Here is a 20697-nt window from a genome sequence, read left to right on the forward strand (position 1 = left end):
TATTGCTGCTGTCGTCCTTATGCTATCCTCCTCCTCCTTTATGTAACAAACGGAAGATTCATTGATTCCGTAACTTCTACCTTCCTTCCGCATGTCCAGAAGTCAGACTTTTAACATCTTCCTCTGCCTTCGTCCACACTGTGGCTTTTGTCGGGGAGAAAACTTGCAAACATAGAGTTCACAGAGTTCAGAGTCAGACTGCTAGCTGTTTGCTAGCGATCGAACACAACAGGAGACATTGATTAACTATGGTCTACAGTCCCTTAAGCAATGAGGACGCAGAACACCAGGCGCGTTCATACGCTGTAAAAAAACAAACAAAACATGCAAAATTGCTGCAAGGTAAATGGCCGTCTAACCAGAGGTCATTGACCCCAGAGAGGGAAAACCCCCTCTGCTGGCCCAAACCGGTGGTCCGGTCAGGCCCTCTATAACGGCGGCATGTCCAGTGGTTGGGGCTCACTTTGAGATGTCGTCTGTACAAGCAACTTGAACCCACCCCGTCAAAGTTTGTGTGTGATTTTTCTTCAATAAAACTTCAACTTTGCTCTTTTGGAGTTGTTCAATCTAATAATTAGGGTCAACTCTTTGAATTAGACAAATGCTCAATGACTTATGGGCAATTAGTTGCTGAGTTCCATGCCCCTGCAAAGCCGTTTTGCTTAATGGCGGCCATATTTTTCAACCAATCTCACCCAAATGTTTCATACATGTGCTCGTCAGTCCCCTAAAGGTGTGTACCAAATTTCATGCTAATTCAGCAAAATACCGTAAAGCTACAGTAGGTTGTTTTGTCCAGCACATTGATCTGTGAATCAATGTGATGTATGGGTTTTGATCATAGCGCCACATTGTGTTGTATTTGTCAGAAAAATAATAACTTTTATTAAAAATGATTACTATTAAAATGGTAAATGGTATCTTTGTCTCTGCAGGGATCATCAGGACTGCCTTAGCCAACATGGACCGGGAAGCCCGAGAACACTACACTGTGGTCATCCAGGCCAAAGACATGGCGGGCCAAGTCGGCGGCCTCTCCGGATCCACCACCATCAACGTCACGCTGACCGACGTCAACGACAACCCGCCAAAGTTCCCACAAAGTACGTACGCAACGGGACCTGAGGACAGTCCCGATGCTTCGTTGGGTGTCCCAAACTGACTCACAGTCAAACGTTGTCGCGCTCACACCGATTTCCTGTCTGCAGAAAATTATCAGCAGTACGTCCCTGAATCGGCTCAAGTCGGGAAGCCGGTGGGGAAGATCAAAGCCAACGACGACGACCTTGGCGCCAACGCGGACATCAAGTACAGCATCATCAACTCAGAGGGCGCCAACATGTTCTCCATTGCCACCGACAGGGACACAAAAGACGGAATCATCACGCTCAGAAAGGTAAATATTTTGTTTTGATAGGCGCACCTTTGTCAACATGGTGTGCGTTTACATCTTCGCTGTACCCCAACAGCCCCTCAACTACGAGCGAAAGAAGACGTACACGCTGCACATCGAGGGAACCAACACCCACGTGGACCCTCGTTATTCCTACTTGGGCTCCTTCAAAGACACGACCACCCTTAAGATCACAGTGGGCGATGTGGACGAAGCGCCCGTCTTCTCTTTGGATTATTACATCATGGACGTGTACGAGAACTCGCCCAGCGGCACGGAGGTGGGCGCCGTCACGGCTCGGGACCCCGACAGCAGGAACAGCCCCGTCAGGTAAGACGGAAAGTCGCAAAGAAACGATGCGAGTCGAGCTGGTCCAAACCTGGCGTGATGTCAGGAATATTTCCGTGAATGATTCTTTTGTTTCCCGGGCGATAACAGCGTGAGCTAACCGCAGGCGATACAAGTGCTTAGCACATTTGTATGCGCGCTAAACTTCCAGTTTGTGAGGCAGTGGAAATGGGAAAGACAGATAGCAGCCCCGAGGCGGCGGACTAATCCGAGGTTTCACTCTGCACAGGTATCTCATTTCGTGACACTCATGCGTGCGATCCCCCCCCACCCCGCAGCACCCGGTGGCGACGTGAAGCAGCTAATGAGATGGCGTGTCGCTGATGCTTCAGCGAGATGTTGCCAGAGCATCGGCGTACTGTAACTCTGGACTTATTCTGAATGATTCCTGCCGTGTGTCTTCAGGTATTTCATTGACAAAAAAGAAGTGGGTCCAAATTACTTCCGAATCGACGAGATCAGCGGCGTGATCAGGACCACGCAGCCTCTGGACCGAGAGGACACGGCTTGGCACAACATCACTGTGATGGCCTCGGAGGTTGGTAGGTACCTGGTTGTACTTCACCGTCGTTAGGTAGCACTTAATGTACTCACCTTGCAGGATTACCTGTTTTTATTTTTTATTTTGTAGATATTTCATTTCTGGCCTACTCTTTAAGCGATGATGCAGCAAAATGATAAAGTAAATATTGCCAATTGCAGGTACTGAGGGTAAGGAAGATCATTTACATACTGATTAGAATGTATTCAAGTAGGACTTCCTTATAATTGACTAGCAAATCAAATTAGTCCCAATTGTTCACTGTCCTTTCATACATGTAACAATTAATTAAATTAAAACAGGCCCCGCTAACTTTAGCTATCAGGTAACTTGGCTAATTTGTAATCACAATTAAGCAAATCCCACTGCCAAGCAACAGAGGTGCTGCATGCTAATGCTTTATTATCTCCTCTGTCGCTTATTAGCATGCAGGCATGCGCTTGCAGAAGGCAGAAATATGGCAGCTTTGAATGCGCAAGGACAAGGAAAATAAAAACCTACCAGGCAAAGACACAGACAAAAATATGTCGAAGATGCCACCTTTTGTAGGTTCTCTTAACAAGATAGAACATAAACGTTCAGTCCTTCATTCACTCCTGTGTGACCTTCCTGTGATCGTTTTATATTTCACCAAGACTCTAATAAACTTTCTGCTGAAAACGGACATATTTACACAGTTGTATTGGTTAGGACGGCATGCATTGGAAGGCATGTGATACATGCACAAAGTAAACAGCCTGCTTTGCTCTTTACATCAATCACTAATAGAATTCTTTCCCTCTGCCAAGGAGGCTTGTGTTTTTTCCAGATTGAGTTTGTCTGCTTCTTTATGAGCGTCAACTTCCTATCATCATGCATTGTATCGACATGGATTTGCACTGTTTGAGGGATGCTCCCATTGCATTTTGTGTACAAATCCGCACAGTGTTAAAAATGTATTCCCTTGATTAAAAATCCAAATAAAATACAATAAAATAAAACAGGGCTGCACGGTGGCCTAGTGGTTAGCGTGTTGGCCACACAGTCAGGAGATCTGGAAGATCTAGGTTTGCATGTTTGCATGCTCTCGTTGTGCGTGCGGGGGTTTTCTCCGGCTACTCCGGTTTCCTCCCACATTCCAAAAATATGCATGTTAGGTTAATTGGCGACTCTAACTTGTCCATAGGAATGAATGTGAGTGTGAATGGTTGTTTGTGTCTATATGTGACCCGTTCAGGGTGTACCCCGACTCTCGCCCAAAGTCAGCTGGGATAGGCTCCAGCTTCCTCCCACGACCCGAGTGAGGATAAGTAGCGCAGAAGATGGATGAATGGATAAATAAAATATACAATAAAAACATATAAAAACTAAAATGAAAGAAATAAAAGTAAAATGAAACATGTAATTAAAATGTTTTTATTTAAAAAAATACTTAAAAATGTAAATGAAAAATTGCTGCGGGCGTGCAAGATCAAACCATGTTTAACCGTGATCAGATTAAAATCTTGCAAGATTTTCAACAACTTCCCATCTCAAGCTTTTTATCTAAAAATAATGTTCCCTAGTCCCATTTGAAAAAAATGCCATAATGATGCAAGGCTAGAATCCGCTATGTACACATACTGTAGATCTGGATCTTGTCCAGATTGCACAATTGGCAGTAAATTGAATGTGACGTGTTTCTGATGGATGTTTCTATAGCTACAAAGGCACAAAATGGTGGTCATTGCAGCAGGTTGCAGGCACTTGAGTGATGGCTTCTGTCCATGTGTTGATACACCACAATAGTGTCTGCATCAAGTAGCAGCAGTCAGACAAGAAGAGCAGAGGTTGTTATTGCGGTAAAAATGACACTGTTGACCTTTTGCTTTGATATTTGTCTTCCCTCATCTGTACCAGACAATCCTGGCCTCTTCAGTCACATCCTGGTCACCGTGCAGGTCCTGGATGTCAATGACAATGCGCCACAAGTGGCTGCCGACGAGGAGGTCATTGTTTGTGAGAGCACGCGGGCCGGACAGGTGAGCTTCTAATGTCCACCGTTTCTTTTTTGTAAACTATTGTTCCGCGCAGCAGCTTGTGGCTGAGAGGCAGCCTCACAGGGCGGCCGCTTCATCAAGGCTCATTTAAAAGCAGCACTTCAGACCAAACTGTGGCAGACTCACAATGGAAGCACGCTTTAGTTGCTCTCAGTGCACTTTGATTCCTTTGAATTAAGCGTTTTTTTTTTAGCTATAGAGCAATCAGCCGCATGGAAATGGCTGAGAGGCCAACTGGCTGTCGGAACAAAGCAACATTTTAATCATTTTGCACTAGTTGTGGAGAGTTTGAATTAAGGTTTGCATTAAAACGACGCCGGGGCTTTGCTTGCGGATTAAGCGTGAGGAATGACGTTGCGTTAAATGGCAGAGCAAAGCTTGGCTGCACACGTTAAAGAATGCGAATACGTTTGGATCACGCCATGCAGGGATGCTCCCATTGGTTGGCAGGCAGGCACTAATTAACAGGCGCCAAATAGCCCTCATTTGCATAAATAATACCATATGTGTGGTTTTGTTGCAGTCAGCAAACACAGACTGAAGGTGATTAAACACTGATTAAAACTCACTGATGAATGGTGAGAGTCAAGCACCCACGTTAAAGCCACTCCATCCATCCATCCAACCATCCATCCATCTTCTTCCACTTATCTGGGGGTTGCAGTCCCAGTAGGGAAGTCCAGACTTCCCAATCTCCGGCCACCTCTTCCAGTTCCACTGGGGGGACACAGAGGCGTTCCCAGGCAAGCAGCAAGACATAATCCCTCCAGCGTGTCCTAGATCTACCCTGGGCCTGCTTAGGACACCTCACCAGGGAGGCATCCAGCAGGCATCCAGACTAGATTCCAGAGTCACCGCAACTTTGAGCTCGTCACCTTTTCTCTTAGCGTGGGGTCAGCCAACCTAAGGAGGAAACTCATTTTGGCAGGTTGCATCTACAACCGCTACCCAAAGCTCATGACCATCGATGAGGGTAGATCGTAGATCGACCGGTATATCGAGAGCTATGCCTTCTGACTCAGCTGTCTTCACATCGATGATCCAGTGCAGCGACCGCATCACTGCAGACTCGCCTGTCGATCTTGCGGTCCACCCTTCCCACAGTCTTGAACAAAAACTCCTCCACCTGGGGCAAGACCTCACTCCCAACGCAAAGGGTGCAGTCCACCCTTTTCCAGCTGAGAATCATGACCTCAGATTTGGAGGCGCTGAGTCTCATCCCAGAAGCGTCACACTCAGCTGCAAGGCGCCCGAACAAACGCTGAAGGTCACAGCTTGATGAGGCCATCAGGACCACATCATCCACCAATAGCAGAGATGAGATCCTAAAACCTCCAAACTGGACACCCTCAACTCTTTGGCCCTAACAATTCTGTCTGGGAATTGGTGACAAAGGGCAGCCTTGGCGTGGCAACCGTTCACCATGAACAGGCTTGGCTTACTGCTGGCATTAAAAAACCAAATATAACCATGTGATGTTCCTGGCCAAGGTTTTAAACATGTCTGAAACAAATAAAGCATACTATACCACACCTGGCTTGTAAACAGGAGTTCCAAACATCCAGAGAGAGATTCTTCCACGTTGTATTTTAAAAACAAGAATGAATCGAGTGATTGTTAGCTTGCTTTGAGAATAATTGAGGAGGGAAATATATATTTGAGTGTCTGTAGGGATTGCTATACTGTGATGACCCCAATGCTAGTCAATAATTCACTGACAAACTTTCACACACGGCCTTTTCATCTTGGATTCATTGCCTACTTCTGTTCCCCCTAATGATCTTGTGTCGGCGTGTCCAATTTCAGGTGATCCAGACAGTCACCGCCGTGGACAAGGACGACTTTGCCAACGGACAGCGTTTCTCCTTCGCCTTGCCCAGCCAGATGTCAGTTAATCCCAACTTCACCCTCAAGGACAACGAAGGTACACTGAGCTGCTCGGTGGCTTTGTTTGCATTCCTTATGAGTCCTGCCAGCGTCCCTCAGGGAGGCCTCGGCTGTCTCCGTCGCCCGCCCGTATACCGCCGCACAGACCCGCTCGACATCTGGGAGGCGGAACACCGCGAGGGGCTCGGCTTACCGAGTCGGGGTCGGTGAGGAGCAGACGGCTTTTGCCGTGCACGCGCTTGCTGTTGTCAAATGGATTCACGATGCTCTCACTTTCCTCTTCTGCGCGCGTGGAAGTTAGTGTTGGAGCCAACAGCAGGTGTTGCCATGGCAACCATCGCCATCTCTGGTGGATACCTCGAGTTAGGTTGGTCTGTAGTGATGATGAGGAGGAAGTGGAGGTGGTGGGGGGCACGCGTACTGTTAGCCACAGAGAAAACAATTGTTCTCCAAGTCACAGAAGTGCATTGCATGTTTTATTTATATTTATTCATACAAGTTTGGGATGTTTGTATTTGTTTGTGGAAGCTTCTACTCCTGAACTGCTGAACACAAACAACGTGTCAAAACATGCACCCCAAATGTGTAGCCTGTGCTATTATTTTACTTACACATACACCACATGTCAGATGGACTTGAAATTTCTCACGTGGCTGAATGCGCTCTGTAACTCTAAAAGTTAGATTGACTTGACTTGACAGCTTTATACAACACCTAACTGTAACTTTATGGTGTTTAGCCCGATCACTGAAGGGGACTGAAGCACATGTGTGGAAAGTTTGTGCAAGACTGGTTGAAAAACATGGCCGCCAATAAACAAAATGTCTTTGCAGGGACATGACGGGGCTTAGCAAGTAATTGTCCATCAGTCATTTGACCATTTGTCTCATGATTATAAAACTTTGACGGTATCTGTAATACATTTATGCTAGCATATCTTCCAAAGCATTGTGAACACAATCCATAGGCGCTGCCACAAATGATATAAAATCCATTTGCTGTCAGTTGAAGGGCCATTCAGCTCTTCGCATACGGACATGCCGCTGTCCTCTGTGGGACGTATATAACAAGCATGACGCGAGGTAAAAGAGAGGTATAAAAATAGCCAGGTGACTTTGTGATTCATTCAAAGGTAAATCAAATCAAAGATGTGCAGCTCGGGACGACGGACGTCGGATCGGGCGGGAATGTTCCCGAGGATAATAAACGCCGCCTCGCTGTACTTGTTTGTCCTCGACATGGGAACAACTAAGAGGGTCGAGTCAGAGAAGCCATTTGCGCTCCAATAAAAGCAGCTTGACATCTTCCATGATACCATCAGGCGGACCTTTAAGAGATGGTGCTTCTAGTAGTGGTCTTGGAAAGTCACAGAGAAACATTCAGCAGGCTGCTGGTCCACAAGGATGCGGTGTCCATGGTGATACTTTTGCTCATTGAGAAATTCCCACAAAACGTGGAGCCATCTGCTGCCAAATATCCCAATTGCAGCATCAAGCAAAGAGGCCCTCTCTCTGCAATGCTCCATGGCAGCGTTTTCGGATCACGCTGTTCGACTAATGGCGCATCGCAAATTTGGCTCCTGCTGCACAGCATCCCTCTTTTTCTCCCCTCAAACAAACTGCGGCATAATCCTCCCGTGGGACGGGATGCCTTTTGTGTCTGACATGAAAATAGAACATTGTCCCTCTATTAATCATTTGCTGCAGAAAGTTGGAGTGGACTGTACACAAAATATCACTGAATGGTCTAGAATGGAGCTGGTGCAGCTCCTGTATATCAGCTTCCACTTCTGGGAGAATTTTCTGAGAGTGTGTTTGGAGGGGGGAAGGTTGCATTAGAGCTGATTAAATGGCTTTTGTGTTGAACTGGACTAAACTGTGGCAGGCTTTGCTTCTTGGGCCTTTTGGTGGATGGAGCATCTGAGCATCACTCTGTTGAGGTTTTGGAAAATGGTGACTGCCTTTGACTTAAATATTCCCAAAAGTGATGTTTTAATGATGTTCTTAAGCCTCGGTCACAACCAGACGTACAATTTTTTGCACATTTACCTACTGCTGACGCAGCAACAGGAGCAACTGGGGGTTCATTATCTTGCCCAAGGACACTTCGACATGCTCACAGTAGGACGGCGGCTCCAACCCGCAACGTTCAGGATGGGAGACCACCACTCCACCACCTGAGCCATGCCGGCCCATGCTAATCTTCTTGTCCTATTGTCCCACTCTTTGATGCTGTGCTGTTGTATGTGATATATGGCATCTATTACCGTATGTTGGACAAGTGCACTCAGGTGTGGACAAACAACAGATCCTTAGCATTAAAGCTACAGAGTTCCCAGTAGGACAACACCCTTTCAATATGCTATACTAGGGTATCTAAGACTTTGTTCAAAAAATAGTAGAACATGGGGACAGGACTCTTGGATCATGTGTAGAAAGAAGCAAATGTTCAAACTCCTGGTGACTTGCAGTTGGAGTTGTTGAGAGTCCAGTCCACTTTGTCCAAAGATGTCAAGCACGAGCTGCATTCTTAGTGTTAAGCTCCAGCAGCTCGGTCCAACCCACTCATCTGCAGTGGTACTAAAAAGAGGAAGTCCGAATGTGGATTAGAAGTCCTTTGCTGTGTCGGCCGGAGCGGCACAATGCGGCGGCGTGCCGTTGACGACTGTGTCTCGTAATTAAAGTAAGCTGCTCGCGCTGCCAGCCTCCCTTTCCTTCTTTTATGTTGGTTGCTCAGTGGCAGGCACCCCCCTAAAAAAACCCTTCTGTTGTTGTGACGAAAATCCCTCTCAGTCATTCACACCGCTAAATCTCTCGTGACCTCCTTTTTCCGCCTGCGTTACCCCCTTCTCGCCGTGGATCTTCATGAGACGCCGCCGCCGAGGAGTTTTCGCCTGGTGCTTGTTTGCGGGATTATGTGTACAAACCGGCGAGATGAATTCCATTCAAATGCGTGCAGGGGCCAAAGACGAGATAGAGGGAGTTTTTTAACACTGCCACCGAGGCCTTTGTTTGGTCAAAACATTGGCGTCAACTTGTCCACTAGCTTGTACTTTTGCAGAATGTTGTACGGTGGTGTCGCTGCAAATGCGGTTTCGTAATCCTCTGCCAGCGTGATGATAATGTCATCCAGTGGGACACAGCCACGCAAATACTTATGCACTTTCTTCTCAGTGCACGTACTTGATTCTCATTTTGCAATGGCAAGGATTACTTCTCAACCGTGCAACCATAAGATATCCAGCCTACTTCTGTGCTCATAAAGTGCTCATCCATGAGGTACCTGCCTTGCAAATAATCAATCCCAAAGGTTGTCTCTGATGCAGCATCATCTATGTATTCGTCTACGACAAGACGAATGTGCACAAAGCCCCATAGCGTCACAAATTCCAAAAGGTACCAAATATCCTTTTTTCCCAGGACATGTCCTCTTTTCACATCCTGTCCTGCTCATTTTAGAAAGTGATGAAAATGTCCTGGTTTTCATTGTTTCATTAAGTTCAGCAACATTAGGGAACTCCTGGGCATGCCGCCTAACCCCTGAGAGGCCGCCGTGTGAGGCCGCAGAAAGCCAAAGAACAATAACATATACACGGAGTTAATCCTCTGACACTTGCGGAGTTGAAGTCTCGTAAAACTGGCAACGTCACAATGGTGGCTCACATTTCCAAGTTCTTGCAGATTTTTTTATTTTTCCCCAAAATATTCTGTGTCATTCTGTTTTTGGAATCATTTTTGTGCTAGTTTTTGAACATCCGTCCTTTGGAATTTGTCTCTATGGTTATAGATAGTATTTTGGAATATTACGATTTATTTTTGAAAATTCTAAGGAGGATTGACCAGGACGAACATTCCGATTCTCCCAGGATTGATCGAATGTTTTATTCCGGTTTCTCGTTTCAATGCCCGCTTCGCCAACCAGAAGAAATAGCCGCAAAACACCAACAAAGAAGAAGCCGTAATCGAAACGACGAATCGTAATCGGAACCGGTATCGTTCAAATTCAAACTATGCCCAACCCTAATTATGAGGCATCTCTGAGTTAACTTTGAGTATCTCATTGCCAGGAGTAGGCAACCCGTGGCTCCGGAGCCGCATTCAGCTCTTCAGCCTCCTTGTAGTAATTGTTTTTGGTCATAACAAATTATTGATAACATGTATTTAATACCTTGGAGTTCAAAGTGAAAGTGAAAAAGTGTGAAACTTTAACATCAAATTTTTAGAAATGTTTATATTTAGTCAATTGAAGTATGTGTGACATCCAAGTCTATGACGCTTGCATTTACCTACAGATGGCGTGTGGAGTGTGCCATCCCTGCGGTAAGCTAACCATGAACACAGCAAAAAAGTAATCAGTTACAAATGAGAGGCTGCAGTGCTGTGTGAAGAGCAAAGTCATATCTTACTGTCCCACGTAGGGAAGATCAGCATCGAGTGTCAGAAAAAAAACATTTCATTCAAACCCGTCAAGAAACGTTCCTCAATTTAGGTTTACTTTTTTAAAACTAAGAAGCTGCAACTTAATGTTTTATTTATTATATTAAAGTGGGCTACGTTTTATTTTCATTTTACACAAATTGACTCAAAAAGGCTCTGCTGTTGTATTGTGCTGTTATAATGGGTAAAATTCAACAAAGACTAAAACTCATGTTGCGTTTGCGGCTCCTGACTATTCCCTTTCGTATAAGAGGGCCCAAAGTGACTTTTTTGATAGTAAAGGTTGCCGACCCCTGCTCTGGGCTCTGCAAACCGCAGCGGTCAAAAACTTGTATGCCCTTGCGCGCCAAAATCTGACATCTGCTGGTTGCTCCTTGACTTATATAACACATATTTGGCTCCGGTAGCTAGCATGATCTAATGTCAAACGATTGCTCTGATGCATTTTCAGGCATTGTCTGGTATTTCAGTCTTTTCTTCAGCAATTGCCGTTCCACACTAAATGACACTGTTGATTGAGTGCTAATTTAGCACACTCGCGATGTGCAGTGTTCACATTTTTTCCTCTCTTCAGCAAAGTTGCTTTCAAGAGGAGGCATTAGCGAACGCTTTCATTGCTTTTAAATGTCAACGTGCGAGCACTGCCCTCGCCTCTGCGACGTCACTCATTCGCCAGAGAGCGGAATCGTCCACTGTTAAAAGCCACACAGCTGCTTTGCACTAACTTGTTAAATGCGTTCAACTTTACTGTTCCACTTTGTTCTCATTACCTGTCACTTTGCGGTGACATTTCCCTGTAGAGGGGGAATGAAATGATCTTTAAATAACCCCCATGCATAAATAGTTCAATTGATTTCTGCAGGTATCTGTTTTCCATACTAAAAGGGCTCCTAATATTACGGCTGATCAGCGGTCGTGGAAGAGGAGTTGTCAGGCGGTTGATGTGTGGGACGTTTAATTAGCCTTCATGTCATTCATGCTTTGAAAAGGGGCGCTGGGGGGTGGGGTGGGGTGAAGGGGTGGGGGGGCGGTATGGGGGTTGTGGGGTTTACACGTTCAATTCCCAAACAAGACGCGACGTGATTGGTGCAAATACACTCTAAATATGCTCTTCTACTGCTGAACGAGAAAAAAGGTATCACTTGTAAGCAATTTGCTTTGACTAATCCACGTACGGACATCAAAATAGACACATTGGACACTCCATTAGGCACACACATCTACATAAGACCCAGTACAAAAATTCTGATGTTTATCAGTTAATTTATGTACTATTCAGTGAGTTTATAGTCAATTGTCATCCTCAGAACGCCATGTTCCTCAGGCATGCTAATGTCTGCTTCAGCACATCTGGTAAGGGGAAAAGTGCTGCATCCACTTCGGTGAACTCTCAGCGTGGGAGTTCACTTTTACATTCTTCTCTGTCCAGTGAGTCTGCTCTAAGACACCTCAAGCCCTCTCTGCTCCCTTTAGAGCATTTTCAAAGACATGTCCTGTGAAAACCATGTTATGGCAGAGTATGAAGACGAGTATCTCCACTGGCTGAACTCATGGTGCACAAGAAAGGCATATTTTTGACTAAACACTTCTATCCAAGCATGCTGGTCACAAATGGGGTTCAATTAGCCATTAAGTTAGAAAGGATGCTGATTTCACTGTGTAATATCAACGCAATGCCTTGATGAGATTCACAGGGCATCAAATTGACTGTTCAGGGTGTCTAAGAAGATGTTTCGCCTCTCATCCTGAGCAGCCTTCATCAGTCCATGCTCAAAGACTAGGTAGGACAGCTCTAGTCTGACTAGATAGGGTAGCTCTAGTCTGAGGGCTTGTATTTATCCTAGTGCAGTCCTACCTATTCTTTGAGCATGAACTGATGAAGCCTGCTCGGATGCAAGATCTAAAGTGTGTATCCTCCAAAGATCCTGCACCAACCCCTCAGACTAGAGCTGTCCTATCTAGTCTTTGAGCATGAACTGATGAAGCCTGCTCGAATACAGGATCCAAAATATTTATCCTCCAAAGACCCTGCATCAACCCCTCAGACGAGAGCCATCCTATCGAGTGAGCCTACAACTGTCCTATCTAGTCTTTGAGCATAAACTGATGATGCCTGCTTGGATGCAAGATCCAAAATATTTATCCTCTAAGGATCCTGCACCATCCCCTCGGACTAGAACAGGCCTATCTAAATAATAAATAATAAATAATACATAATGTACATATTATATATAATATATATATATATATATATATATATATATATATATATATATTTTTTTTTTTTTTATACAAAGTTTTGCTTCATGTCGTAGTGGTGGGCGTACACAACATGACTATGTGGGCTACAGTGCTTATATTACAGTCGGCAACAACATGATGCTAGGTTAGCCTATTCGCTGAAGAAAAACATGATCAAACTTACAGCTCCCAAGTCTGCAACTGACTGACGGATAGACGGATTTATTTTACGATGTGTAGTGAAGCCTGAGGACACAGGTGTTTCGGTACAAAACCAAAAAAAAGCACGTGCTTGAGCGCCTCATCTCGTAAAAGTGGAGCAAACAAGTCAGGGAGATGACAGATTTTTCTCATGGTCGGTGCTCATAGACAGGCTCTGGGGACACACATTACTGTTAGAACGTCATTTAGACGTCCATTTAGCATAATAATGTAGCAGTACCGCTCCTGTGGTTATAATGATGCTGTCGAAGGAAGCACTTGGACACGCATGTGAGGCGTCTTCAGAACAAACAACAGGAAGCAGCTGTGATCTCCAAGCAAGCCGAGATGGCTTTTAACGAGAAGCGAGCAGCTCTTAGGCTCACACTTTGCCTCCTCGCCTATTACCTGCGTGCGTCGTACACTACTCACACACGACGCACGCACGTCTACAGATGGCTCGTCACGCCGCGGCAATAATCAAGACCTGCTGCGTGAGGCGGTCTAATGTGGGATTAGCATGTCCTAAGTGAAGTGTACTGCCATGTTGTGGTCGGCGTGGAGAGGATGCTGTGCTGCACGTAAACACACACAGCTTGTTTGCATCAGCCTCCATCCCACCCACCCCCCAAACCCCCCAGTCATCTTCCAACACTTATTTGCACAGCCCCCCTACGTCTCCTCACAACACACCAAACAGCCCCCCGCCTCCCTGCCTCCCTGCGTGCCGATCCGCTGATACGGCCAGTCCGACTTAATAAAGCTTGAAGTGTGTGTTGTCATACCAACTGTCCATCATTATAATTATTCGGAGATGGAGCCCAGATTGGCGAGGGAGGGCAGGTCTCACAGTAGTGGCAGCAGGGAGGGGAGCGCCATGTACTCTCCCTGTCCTGTTCATTCAGCATTCTCACGCAAGTCACTATGATATAGCCTCCACTAAAATAGTCATGCTTCGTTTTGTTAGCATTACCATATTTGGTGACTTTCGGTGTTTTTGTGTTGTCTTTGCAGACAGCACGGCCAGCATCGTCGCCAGGCGCCGCCGCTTCAACCACCTGACCCAGGAGCTGTACGAGCTGCCCGTGGTGGTGTGGGACAGCGGGGAGCCGTCGCTGAGCGGCACCAGCACCTTGACCCTGCGTGTGTGCCCCTGCCAGCGCCACGGCAAGATTCGCATGTGCCAAAGCGAGGCCTTCCTGTCCTCTGCGGGCCTCAGCACAGGGGCGCTCATCGCCATCCTGTTGTGTATCGTCATCCTGCTGGGTGAGTGGTTGGGGACAGGGCCCTGTGGTGGTGGTGGTGGAGGGGGGCTCAAGGGCAAACGGAGGAGGAGAAGGGACGGGTGGACTTTTAAGGACGTAGGTGGGATTCAGAATGAGGCTGGGGAGAATTAAAAGAGGCCTGGAGCGGACAGAAGAAGAAAGAGAAGAGGTTGTGAAGGACACAGCAAGAGGAGAGCATGAATAGAAATGCTGAGGACAAAGATGACAAAAGAAGACAGGAAGTGCAGGGTTACTGCGGCTCGGGGAGACCTCGTGTACACTTTCGCCTGCATTTTCTATACCGCTTGTCCTCGTTGGGTCACAGGTGAGCTGGAGCCTATCCCAGAAGCTCATGCCTGTCTCCAACAGAGTTTGCATCTCCATGAAAAAGCGCTATTGTGTACTTCATCCACTTTTTACATGTAACTGCCCTTCTCTAATGTGAAAATAGACAACGTTAGGAGCATAAGCACAGCTGCAGCAACGTCATGCTAGTAGGTTAGCCTATTCCTCTTTTTAACAAGAAAAACAACAAAGTTGCAGCTCCCACGTCTGCAGCTGACTTGTATAGTTGGCAAAGCTTTGATTTAAGACGTGTAGCGAAGCCTTTTTTTTACGCTGTCCTCCTAAAGTGGTGCCCATATACACAGGCGGGCTCATCCAGCTCGGGGCGGGCCAGATGTGGTATCAACACTCACACATATGGGCAATTTAGAGTCTCCTAATGAGCAGAATTTTAGCAGTCCCAAACAATTCTCTAAATCGGGGTGTCCAAACTTCTTCCAGCAAGGGCCACATCGTGAAAAATGAAAGGATGCAACTTTAGCACTTTTTTCTTAATATATTGACTTTCTTCTCATAAAATCAGAGCTGTTTTTTTTCCATTTCTGCTTTTGTTTTTTTGTTTTAATTTTCCAACTATTCCAAAAATGTTGTTCTTGTAATATTATGACTTTACTCACATGATATTTTGACATTATTCTTGTAACATTATAACTTTTTCCGCAACCTAAATTTGGCAAAAACAACTTCTCTTCCATTGTTTTGTTTTGCATAATATTACGACTTTTTTTCTTGAATGTTTCAACTTTATGCTAGTAAAATTATGTTATTTTTCATAATATTATGTTATTCTTGCAAAATTACGACTTTTACTCGTTAGATTACAACTTTTCTCCCTTAATGTTCTGACTTTATTCTGGTAAAATTATCACAGATTTTTTAGTTCTTAGAATGGGCTGCAGTCCAATAAAACAACAGCCTCAGGCCCTTAATGGCCCACGGGCCGCACTTTGGACACCAAAGCAACAAAATGTGTGGATAATTTCACGTGTGACATATTCGCAAAACAAGACAGTTGGCCATGTTGTCACCTCGCTGTCGCACCCGGAGCTGTGCCATGTTGCTATGGAAACCTGCCTAAGCACCACGACGTATATAAACTTGTGAATACTGTCTCCACTTTATAGGATAAAAGTTCTTTTGAGATGTAATGCAAAATGCTTAGTGAAAGACGCACACACACAGGAAAAAAAATCTGTAGTCAGCTTGTCTTGTGGCCGTGAGGCGTCTCAGACCAGACGTGTACGTCGCACGGGGGGGACATGATGCGATAGAACGGCGCCTCATGCCAGCGATTGTCTCAGGGCGTTGAACATGATGCATATTCATGATGGCTTTCCTTGACGCAACGCGAGAGAGGCCGGCAAAAAAGGCCAACACCGCCTCTCGCCGCAAACACTCGAAGCGGCAGGCAGAAGCCGCGTTCTCTCATCAGCACAGGCTTGACAAAAGCCTGAAGTGGGTGGGATGTGATGGGGGTCACTAAAATGGCCCGAAGCCTGCAGCTTTCTGTAAAATTGTGTGCTGAAGGCTGAGAGACGATGTTTTGTGTCACCTCTGCCGTGGTCACATTCAAGTACTTTCTCAATCGCTCTTTGCAGAAAGTTCATACAATCACTCCAGTCTGTTCACATTTACAAAGAAAAAAATCCATCCATCCTTTTTCTATTGCGCTTGTCCTCATTGGAGTGACGGGTACACCCTGGCAGGGCACGTGTACAAATAATCATTCACACTCACATTCACACCTAAGGACAATTTTGAATCTCCAATTAGCCCAGCAAGCAAAAAAAATCCTATTGGAAATAATGGAAATAAAAGGTCAAACTGCCGATAAAAAGGCCTGAAATGCCTATTATGGATACTCTCAAGACTATAATATGCCTTTCCCAGTTATTAAATGCGCTTTACGTTCAGTTTTACACAATAAGAAACAATTACAGGCATACAGTCTAAGGTATTCTAGTTATTTTCTTGTCAAAGAAACTTCCTGCTGGAAAATGTTGAGTGAATTGACGTGTGAGACAGCACCCTCTGTTGTATTCATAGCTGCAAGACTCGATTGCCCTGCCGCCCACTTTCTATTTAAGTTACCATAAAACAAATACAATTTAACGCAGAAAAAAGAAATCCGCAAATAAACTCACATGGTACCAGGCGAGATGACATTTAGACTAGAGGTATAGCGTGAGTTTAGAGACATATATTTCTGAACTTTATGAAAATAGTTGCAATAGCTGGAAGCAATGTCAAGGATGAGCTCCAGATTTATTTTTACACAAAAAAGCTAACGTGTCAGGAAAAAACATATAAATCCTAAACTTTAGAGAGGTAGTTTTCAATACTTTAAGACTGTTGTTCTTAGTCTAGCACTAGAAGTTTCATAGCCCTGCCATTTGGCTTTTCTAACTTTCATGCCTAAAGGACAGCCAAGTGGCTGCATTAGTTTTGAACTAATATAACTAATATATTCATGGATTCAGCCATCGTCTGTGAACCGCTAATCTGGCAGGTAATGGCTGCGTTTACAGAACAAAGGTGGGTAATTGTAGGTTATTGAGTTATTCATTTTAAACCACGCAGCCTTTCGGCTGTCCTCTGGGCACGGGAGCTGGAGTAAGAAAATGCTGGGACTTCTAGTCCTAGAGCAGGGGTTTCATTGAGGGCCACACCACAGCTATGGCTCCCATCAGAGGGCAGATGAGAGATTGGCATATGAAGATACATGTATGATCGCCTCATGATATGACACAATCACAGATGCATTTGATAATTATGTGGGGGGTTTTTGCAACAAATTGGCAGATAACTTGCTTTGGTAAGTCAAGGTGACAAGCAGATATTCATGTATTTATTTTTGATAACAAAAAAATGGTTGGACTATCTTTTTGCATGATCAGCTAATATTTAAGTTGCTGATGCTCGCTGAACGCGTTGGATGGCATGTTTGCGTGATGATGGTTCCAACTATGACATTTTATGCCATTTTAGAGACAAATCTTTCTGAAATGTAGGACCGTAAACAAATATCCCCCCACTGGCGGCTGTAAGCAGTATAGCGGTTTAAACAACCTCAATAATTACACATCTCAAGATGCATTTTTCCTTCAAAAAACCAAAATGTGTTGCAAAACGTAAATAAATCCTTCGATGCTTGCTGACCTGAGTTCTTGCACGGTACACCGACACTTTGTAGGGAAGTTTTGTGCAACTTTAGAGACGTATTTTTCCTAATTTTACCATGGCAGATAGACAAAGCAGCATAGAAGATGATAACCAGCAATCATACAACACCCATATAGCTTTTCTGACCATCATCTAACCTTCCTTCATCTTGAAGGAAAAGATAAGTGTCACCCTCAAGTTTGAGCAATGGCGCCGCTATCAAGCAAGAGAAGAATAAGAAGGAAATGGGGTTTTTTGACACAATTGCATTAATGCAAACGCTTATCTGGTTTCAGCTGCAACTGTGTCATCATCGTCAAGCATTGCTTATCAGCGCACACAAGAGATAGAAGCATCGAAATGCAGAATCTCTCCTTCAAGCCTTCACCGGCGCAGCTTATATGAATGTCATAATGAAATATATTTCTCATCTGTTGTTTATCCATCCCGAGGACCGCTCTTATCTGTCATTTACCGAGATGTGTGGTGCAAGAATGCGGAAGGGGGGAAAAAATGTTTCAAAAGCTGTTTTATGGCTTTTCATTTTATACGCGCTGGATTGTTTGTGTGAATGCAATGTGAGGCTTCCACTGGGTGCGCCTCGTCTCTGCTAATGGAGCATAATGAACTCCCTTCAGATCGTACGCTGCTGTAAAAATAAGTGACCCCCCCAGACACACACACACACACACTCTGCTGACACCATCTGAGCAGATGATAGCGTTAACATCTCACACAGAGGTCATCAGTAACTCTCAATTTACGGCACAGAGCACGTCGACTTCATTAACATTTGCATTTCCATTCTGCTGTATTATATTTATGCGACTCCATTACTGACCAGCGATAAAAACTGAGATGACTCCGTACACTAACACATGTTCCCTTTCTCTCGTCATCATCGTTTTGCATTTTGCATCCCGGCACGGCATGTGGCTTAAATTAGAGGCGCAGATGACGACGAGACAAGCATCAAGCCAACAGCTTGCGTCGGGAGTGCCACCGCTGTTGGATGAAGCGTGTTATTGATTTACAGCCCCTCCACGCTTGGCCGCATTTAATGTCCCGATATAAAAATCGGATAAATATGCACGTGGAATCAGCTTGTGTTTTACGAGCGACAACATTTGTGTTCGTTGAATTAACACGCGGATGGGCTGGCGTTAGCACGAAGAACGTGGCACTTCTGGACTGTAATGGGATTTGTTCCAGTTAATTTAACACTGGAGTCATATGTATTTATTGGCAGCAGTACTGCAACACAATACCAGTAAACAAATAATACAAAGCAATACTAATGACTAAAGATGGGTTTGTTGGAATGACGCTCGGGCAACATTATCAGGAAGACTATTATGACAGTCACGATCAGATGAGATGACATTTATAGCGTTTTTCGTCATAGTTTCACTTGAAAATGTCTGAAGAAAAGAGCCCTGAGGCACCCCAGAAGCCGTGTTTGCTGAACCAATATAAATTGTGATGTACTTGGTGTCTCGTTATGTTAAAATATCCCTGTTTTTGGGTCTTGCAGCTATCGTGGTTCTCTTCGTGACCCTGAGACGGAGCAAGAAAGAGCCGCTCATCATCTCCGAGGAGGACATCCGCGAGAACGTGGTCACCTACGACGACGAGGGCGGCGGCGAGGAAGACACGGAGGCCTTCGACATCATCGCCCTGCGCAATCCGGCCGCCGCCGAGGAACTCAAGTTCCGCCGGGACGTCCGCCCGGAGGGGAGGCAGCTGAGCGGCGGGCCCAGAGGCCACCGGAGTCCCTCGTTGGAGCTGGATGAGGTGGACGTGCACGAGTTCATCAAACAGAGATTGGTGGAGGCCAACATGGACACAAGCGGCCCGCCCTATGACTCGCTGCAGACCTACGCCTACGAGGGCCAAGGCTCACCCACGGGGTCCATCAGCCCGTTAGACTCTCTGGGCACGCAATCGGAGCAGGATTATCACTACCTGGATAACTGGGGGCCTCAGTTCCAGAGACTGGCAGAACTCTACGCAGAGGCAGATTCAAAAATGAAAAGTTAGTGTGTGATTCCATTCCTTTTGAAACCAAATCGGATTGAAATACCTTTTGGAATCTTTGGCGGACAGTATGAAGAAATCACATCTCCTCTCGTGTGGTTTTTACCTTCTAAATTGAAGAAACCGCTTTCTTTTTTTTAAAATTCTGGCTCCTTCATGTGGAACTACTAGATCAGATTTTGAGAAGAACGAACAACACTATGGGGAAAAATGAAAGGGATATTTTCCTTGTGTATATTTTTTATTGCTCAATAAAGTTCTGATATCCATGTGGGTGGATATTACGTGAGAAAAGTGCATGCTTGTCTTCTTCATCCATCATGCAAGTCGTTAAACCGAGAACGGATGCCTTCCAGATTCGATACTGACGGATCAGATCAGCTTGCGTGTAATTTACTCTGTGTGGCCTTTTTAACACGTTTAACTCTCTTATCCACATGAGGCATCTGCTGGATGGGTATTGACGTATCGTCCACAGCTTTGAGGTTAATTAAAGCTCTCTTTTACAGCGTCGGTTAGCTTTATGGCGGTGGAGAATATTGCGACGGACGGACGTAACAATGCTCCACAGAGCAGTTAGAGGAGGAGCGAGCAAAGTATCATCACGGTGGAGTAGTTTCTGAGGCGTGCTTGGAAGGTTCTCGCTCAGATTAAAAGAGTTTGAGATTCTTGGAGAAAGTCCTAGCGCCATATGGAGTGACAACAAATAGTATGTCACAAAGATTTGCATTAATGTGTTTACTTCAAACTCTGGGGGAAAAAAATGATAGAAACGTCTATTATCACTTTTGGAACAGGATGGTTTACTCTCAGTTTCCCTTAA

General features: G+C 45.2%; 1 protein-coding gene across 1 annotated transcript in view; it reads left to right on the plus strand.

Moving 5' to 3' along the window:
• Window positions 1-20162, plus strand: part of LOC129173888 (cadherin-18) — a 65561-nt gene extending 45399 nt beyond the window's left edge. The window contains exons 5-12 of the mRNA XM_054765196.1: window positions 936-1103; window positions 1209-1396; window positions 1470-1723; window positions 2147-2283; window positions 4161-4282; window positions 6107-6224; window positions 14080-14331; window positions 19372-20162. Of these exons, the coding sequence (XP_054621171.1) occupies window positions 936-1103; window positions 1209-1396; window positions 1470-1723; window positions 2147-2283; window positions 4161-4282; window positions 6107-6224; window positions 14080-14331; window positions 19372-19877 (1745 nt within the window). The 3' untranslated portion in view covers window positions 19878-20162. The remainder of the gene's footprint in view (window positions 1-935; window positions 1104-1208; window positions 1397-1469; window positions 1724-2146; window positions 2284-4160; window positions 4283-6106; window positions 6225-14079; window positions 14332-19371) is intronic.
• Window positions 20163-20697: the final 535 nt, after the last annotated feature.

This window comes from Dunckerocampus dactyliophorus, chromosome 21 (genome assembly GCF_027744805.1).
Source record: "Dunckerocampus dactyliophorus isolate RoL2022-P2 chromosome 21, RoL_Ddac_1.1, whole genome shotgun sequence".
In the NCBI taxonomy this organism is placed as follows: domain Eukaryota; kingdom Metazoa; phylum Chordata; class Actinopteri; order Syngnathiformes; family Syngnathidae; genus Dunckerocampus; species Dunckerocampus dactyliophorus.